This window comes from Plectropomus leopardus, chromosome 20 (assembly GCF_008729295.1).
Source record: "Plectropomus leopardus isolate mb chromosome 20, YSFRI_Pleo_2.0, whole genome shotgun sequence".
In the NCBI taxonomy this organism is placed as follows: Eukaryota; Metazoa; Chordata; class Actinopteri; order Perciformes; family Serranidae; genus Plectropomus; species Plectropomus leopardus.
This window is the reverse complement of record NC_056482.1, coordinates 27,693,501-27,700,293: the sequence shown is the minus strand read 5'-3', so window position 1 is coordinate 27,700,293 and position 6,793 is coordinate 27,693,501. Positions and strand designations below refer to the sequence as shown.

General features: G+C 35.0%; 1 protein-coding gene across 1 annotated transcript; it reads left to right on the top strand.

The window, feature by feature from the left end:
• The first annotated feature begins 738 nt into the window (after positions 1-738).
• On the top strand, positions 739-6,164 carry LOC121960143. Its single transcript, XM_042509746.1, has 11 exons — positions 739-764; positions 1,008-1,108; positions 2,021-2,106; positions 2,234-2,315; positions 2,421-2,511; positions 3,431-3,479; positions 3,606-3,692; positions 3,768-3,868; positions 4,363-4,447; positions 4,750-4,853; positions 5,811-6,164. The coding sequence occupies exons 2-11, from the start codon at positions 1,048-1,050 to the stop codon at positions 5,839-5,841; spliced, it is 777 nt and encodes a 258-aa protein (XP_042365680.1). The 5' UTR covers positions 739-764; positions 1,008-1,047; the 3' UTR covers positions 5,842-6,164.
• Positions 6,165-6,793: the final 629 nt, after the last annotated feature.

Below are 6,793 nucleotides of genomic sequence, written 5' to 3'. Positions count from 1 at the left end.
TTTTCTGTTGTGTGTGTGTATTACATTTTTTTTGTACTAATTTTTAAGTTATTTTTTTCTACTTTTTATTATTAATTTCTTGCTCATTTTTGGGCCATTTCTTTTTTTTTCATCACTTTCGTCAGGTCTTTTCCTTTAGTTTTCTCTGACTTTCCTCTTGGTTGTTTCTGTTTTCCCCTGTGTGTGTGTGTTTAGTTTCCTTTTTTTTTTCTTGCTCATTTTTGGGCCATTTCTTCATAAGTTGCTTGTTTTACTTCTTCCCATGTTTTCAAATGAAATCCAGCCAATTCGCCCAGGTTTTGAAAGTGTTAACAAAGAGTATGATAAAAGTAGCCAACAGAAATTTCAACAGTACTGTGATGGTATGTCCATTTTCCATCAGTGTCTCTGACCTGGGATTGCTTATCGGTCAGGCGTGTCCCTCAGGACCCTGAGACACAGCTCGGTCTCTGTGGGAGACAACGTCTTCGTTTACGGAGGCGTTTTGGGAGGAAACCCAACTGACGTACCTCATGGTCTTCAACACAGGTCCATACACCATCAACATCTTTTGGTTTTTCATGTTTCAAAGAAATACTTCTTACCCCAGATGACCGTTTGGATATCAGTTACTCGTCACGTTCTGCTGAATTCATGAAGAAAATCTTGTTTTTCACGCAACTGAAGTCATAGGTGATTTAGTTTCCGTGTTTTTCTTTCTGCTCTGTTTCAGTGTCTCTCACCTGGACGCCGGTGAAAACCAGCGGCTCTCCGCCTCCTGCCCTGTGAGACAATTATTATCAGTTACACAATGAGAAAAAAAAACATACATTTATATTATTTTTATTTTATTTTATTGCGAATGTTACCTTAACTTTAAGAAGAACGTTCTGGGAACTAAAAGAAAACTTGGTGCTGAAAACATTTCATTGTACTGAGCGTTTGTTTAACTCTGTGTGTGTGTGTGTGTGTGTGTGTGTGTGTGTGTGTGTGTGTGTGTGTGTGTGTGTGTGTGTGCGTGCGTGCAGGTTTGGTCAGAGTTTCACTCTGGTCGGAGATCAGGTGTTCATGTTTGGAGGTTATGACGCAGGTGGAAACTTCTGTAAAGACTTGCATGTTCTCAGCACAGGTAAATACTGACTCAGATAACAGAGAAATATGTTTTTAAAAAACGTGAGGGGGATGGTCAGGCGGTTTGTGTTTTCATTAATAAGTTCAGCTAGCACCTAATCTGCCATTTGTATTTATTTTATTTAATTTTTAATTTAATTATTTTAAATAAAATAAAAATTATTTAATTTAATTTAATTTATTTAATTTAATTTTAATTTATTTAAAAGTTTTTTCTAAATAGCTCAATGTACAGATTCTTCTGAGTACAAAAGTTTTTTATTCGAAATCAGTATAAGCTCAACTTGTATGTTTTAAATTTAGAAATAGATATTAAATGAAATAAAATCATATAATGTAACAAATTGACTTACTTAACTTATATGTAAAAATTGCATTAAAAAATTAGCAACTCCCCACTTTAAAACAAACAAACAAAAAAGACCCACACACAACAGAAAAAGACTTTAAAATTATAATATTTTGTAAAAATAATTTTAAATATATAATAGTGTAATTAGAAATATCTAAATATCTAAATCTATTTTTTTAACAATTTGCAGGACATTTCAGAAAAATCACCTGAAAATAAGCAAAGCAAACAAGCTAAAAAATAAAACACAATTTCTTTTCGTAACATAATTTTTTAAATTTAAAGCAAAAAATTATAAATACAGTTTTTCCCAACAATTTTTCTCCCTTTTTGAAAGAAAAATTTCAGGTGTCACCTTTAATCAGTTCTTGCAGTTTGTGAGACATTTCTTGCCGAGTTCTTCAATGCCTTTTTTCTCCGTATCTTCTAAGAAATCAAACCAATTTTAAAGATTTAAATACTTGTGAAAGTATTTTGAAAGAAAAACATCTGACTTGTGATCTCTACACATTATTCGTAGTCTCTGACCTCTGACCTCTGTGTTTCTCCTGTTTTTAGAGAGCTTGGTTTGGCAGAAATGGGAGGTGAAGGGAGAATCACCGGCAGCCTGCAGCGGACAAACACTGACCGCACACCATGATAAAGTACACACACACACACACACACACACACACACACACACACACACACACACACACAGAAATCTGAAGTTTGTTTAATTATTTTTATTTCATTAAAGAAACTAAATGTTTTTGTTTCTCCGTGTTAAAGGATATCTACCTGTTTGGCGGCAAAAGCACAAATGAGGACGACACGGTGACGTCTTCTAATGAAATCCATAAACTCAGCATCTGTGAGTGAGACTCTGCAGAAAAACGGAAAAAATAAATACATTTTATCGAGGAAACGAAAAGGATACATTTAAGTTGCTGAAATGTTTCACGTTGTGTCTTTTCAGCTAAAATGAAGTGGAAAGTTCCTCTGTATGTTGGGATACCTCCGGCTCGACGACACGGACACACCGCCTTTATCCTCCGCAGCCACGTCATGTGTGCTGCTGAATATTTTAAATTAGCGCACTATTATTATTATTATTATTATTATGTGATGGTATATTTGGGACACTTTTAAGTTTTAAAACACAAAAACATAATTAGAGCCTGGGAAGGGGAATATTATTTTAAAATGTAAGGTTTAAGTTGTAATTTCTGGGTAAAAATATTTTTTATTATTTTCTGAAATTGAAGTGAATTTTTGAGGGGAAAAAAATATAAATGAATGAAATCCTGAGATTATAATATTACGCAAGTCAAGCAAGTTTTTTCTTGTAAATGTATTACTTTAATCTTTCAGATATATATATTATAATATTCAAGATTTTTTCTTTTAATTTGAGAGTTCTGTCCTCATAAATTTACCTCTTTAATCTCAGAAAATTCTTGAGTTTTAACTTCAGATGTCTGAGTTTATAATCTCGAAAGTATTCAAGTTTTTTTTTCTTGTAATTTTTTAATAATTTTTTTCCTCATAAAGTTTTCATTTATTAAATTTAACAATTTAATCTTGGAAAATCCTAATATTTTTCTCAGAATATTTTGAACCCCTGCAGTGCATAATTTTATTTATTTATTTATTTATTTATTTACTATTATTTATGTATTTATTTATTTCTGTATTTATTTATTTATTTATTTATTTATCTATTTCACCTACAGTGATCCTTACACACTGTTGTAATTTTAGATTTTAGATAATGTTTTAGATTTTTTACAAAAAATGTCTGTGTGTTTGTTTTGGTTGACAGCTGTAATGTATTTGGAGGGAAGAATGAAGAGCAGAGTTTAATGACCTGAAGGTGATGAAGCTGATTAACCCTTCAGAGAGACAACCAGGTGCATTACAGGCGCACGCTTTCGGAAGTTAATGGTGTCGAAGTAGTTTTGTTAAATCTGGATTTTCTCTCCGCAGTGATGAAGGAGATTCTGTCGGAGTTTGGTCTGCAGGGCGTCAGCCACAGGTCAGCAGCTGCTCCGCACACCTGCGTTTCTGTTTCGTCCTCGTGTGTGTGAAGTTTCAGCTTCACGTCACGCTCGGTTTTCAGTCTCAGCTCTCAGTTTTAACACTTTCATTTGGGTGTCAGCAGCTTCACTCCCACAAAATTCCCAACGTTCGCTACGAGCTGAGCGAGTCTGCTGCGTTCAGCCCGTCCAGGAGCGCAGCAGCAGCTCAGGTGATGACTTTATATTATTACATATATTTAAACAAAAGACGGAGATGGCAGGTAACGTGATGTTTCCTCCTGCAGGTGTTTGTCCACAGAGACTTCAGTGCAGTTCGAGATCAGGCCATGAAAATGATCCAGACGGCGTTCACTCTGCTCGACCAGGAGTTCCACAAACTGGACCAGTACGTAAAACATTGAGTTTGTTTAACATTTTTACATCAGAACCATTTATGACAAATACTGATTTAGTCAGAGTCGCTTTGAAAAGATCATCTGCGTGACTGATTAATTAATTTATCTCTTTGAAAAACAGGAAAATGACGAGACAAGAAAATTCCCAAGAAACTAGTTCAGAAAAAAAGAGAAAAATATATTATAAAATTGTCAAAAAAATAAAAAAATTCCAGAAAACTATATCAATTTTTTAGCACTTACAAAAAAGTCAACTAATGTAGCGAAAAAAAGATCAAAATTTCCTTCTGTAGTTGTTTTTTCAGACGTGACTGAGAACAAGGTGTCATCTGCATAGAGTGATTTCGACAGTTATTTTAAGAATAACTTCATTTTCTACAGTTTCAAAGAGTTAAATATTCACGGGTATTCAAACTTGTATTGTTTCTTCATGACTGATTTATCTATGTTTCTTTATCTGTTTTTTTTAAATGTATTTTTCCAGAGAGAAGTCAGAGTTGTCTCAGGGTGTTGCTGCTCTGCAAAGAGAGAAAGAAGCTCATGAAGCCTGCAGACAACAGCAGCAACAGGTTCATCACTTCATCCAATCAATCGCAATTTAAACGATACAAATACAGTATAAAATTTAATCTACGCCCCTCTATCTGATTACTTTAATCTGATCTAATCTGCTGTGAAACTCTATCTAAAAAATGTTAACATATTCACGTGTTAATGATTAAAAGTTTGTTTAGCTTTAGTTTAGTAAGCATGCTTAATTTGGACAGGGAACATCTAAACATGCGTTTGTGTGTGTGTGTGTGTGTGTGTGTGTGTGTGTGTGTGTGTGTGTGTGTGTGTGTGTGTGTGTGTGTGTGTGTGTGTGTGTCAGGAGCTGCAGGAGATGCTGGACAGACATCGCTCTCAAAATGAGGCGTGCTCCGAGCGAGAGCCGAGGAGAACGACCGTGAGAGGAGGGAGCTCTGCAGACTCAGAGTCCGTAAACACACACATTTCCCAATAATTATTTTATGCTTAATTTGTTTTTGTGAATTTACATTATATTAAATTCTTGTGTTTTCCATTAAAAGTTAGAAAAAAACACAAATCACAGAGCCCAAAGTGGGCATCTTCAAATTCTGTCTGAAACTCAAAAATATTGAATTTGTAAAGATAAGAAACACAGAAAAACATTTGAAGACAAATACAAATAATCTCTGAAATCTTTCTGCCTTTTTCTCTCTCTCTCTCTCTCACACACACACACACACACACACACACACACACACACACACACACAGCAATGTGTATTCAGGCGCCTCTCACAGGCTAGTTAACTCCTTGAAACATGCACAAATTGTTTTTTTTTTTCTTTCAAAAACACGTTGAAATAAGACAATAACCAACTTGGCAAGAAATGTCCCACCACAAATTGCAAAAAATTTGTGACCTGAAAAAAAATTTACCTGAAATGTCTTTATTCTCTCTCTTTGCTTATTGCTAAAACAGACTTTTGCACATTATTGCATTTTAAACTGTCACTTTTTTTGCAGGTCATTTTCGTGTTTATTTTTTGTTTTTACTGTTATTTTTTTTGGCTTACTTTCATGTAATTGTCTTTTTATTTTTTATATATTTATTTACTTATTTTAGTAATTATTTTTATTTTATTTTAATTATTTTTTTGCTTTTTTTGTTATATGCTGTTTAGTTACTTATTGCCATCTTACAGTGTTTTTGAAAGGAATCGAACCAATTTGCTCAGGATTCAGAGGGTTAAACAACAAAAGATAATCCTTTATTTGTGGAGAAAACGAAAAACATTACAAGACATTTCAGCTGATGTGTGGAGTCTCAGCAGCTCGCCGAGTCTTCAGCGACACATTGACATTTGAGAGTTACATTAAAATGAACTGTCCCCTCCGTCTGTCCGTCTGTCTGATGCTTCCTCAGGAGGAGGTGCTGCAGGAGCAGGAGAGGCTGAAGGAGGAGCAGAGCAGCATCCAGAAACGCAGCGAACATCTTCTGTCCATCATGCAGCAGTTCAAAGGAATGTGAGACGAGTCGATGGTTAGATAACTCGAGATAATGTTGTCCCTTTGTTTTATTTTCTACACTTTTCGTTAACTTTGGTCCCTCCTCCTTTGATTGATTGATTGATCGATTAGGGTATGAGTATTTTATAATAAACGCTACATGTAAAATCTCACATGGTGTAAATAATTTACTTCAAAATCAGGAACTAATGCAGTTTCTGGGGGGATACTGTGTAACTCAGCTAATAAATAAAAATTGTGATTTGATTAATATATTCACATTGAGAGTAATTTATATCAATACAGTGTCTGCGTCTAATGTGACATTCAACACACGTGTTGGCAGCGCTCTCTAATTCTTATTTGCCGTCCCTGTTACATGGCGGCTGATGTACTGTATCTACAAAACATTTTTGGTTGCTTTTCATCCCCTTTGAGTAGCTGCTTTTTAAATCCCCTGGTGGTGGGTGGCACACATAACATAAGTGCATGATGGGATGTGTAGTCCTAATGTTTGGTGAAGAGACTGAGTCTAATGCTGCCTTCATTTGCTCCTCGGAAATGTGGTATTTACGAGTTAGGAGCCCACGAAGGCCCTCAAAAGTCATAATTACGAGTGGGAAATTGGGAAATTTTAATAACACCGGAGCTGCAGAGATGTGACCTTTGCATGATGTTTCAGAGCAGCAGAAATGGTGGAAAGCACGTAAACAGTGTCAACAATTGGATAAATTATGCATTTATTTCTTTTGTTCCTAGCAGTTTTAGTAGTTGCATATTTTAATATCTGCATTTATTTTCTTTAGCAAGCAGGTAAACTTTTAACTATAAACCATGCCAGGTGAGTGTACCAACATCGATAAAAACATTCGTTTTTAACACGAGTTGCCGACTTGACGT

Coding starts and splice junctions, on each gene's coding strand:
- LOC121960143 (XM_042509746.1), top strand. CDS start 1,048: ATGTTTGGAGGTTATGACGCAGGTGGAAACTTCTGTAAAGACTTGCAT. Junction 3,869..4,362: donor GAGTTCCACAAACTGGACCA/GTACGTAAAACA, acceptor GTATTTTTCCAG/AGAGAAGTCAGAGTTGTCTC. Junction 4,854..5,810: donor GGGAGCTCTGCAGACTCAGA/GTCCGTAAACAC, acceptor ATGCTTCCTCAG/GAGGAGGTGCTGCAGGAGCA.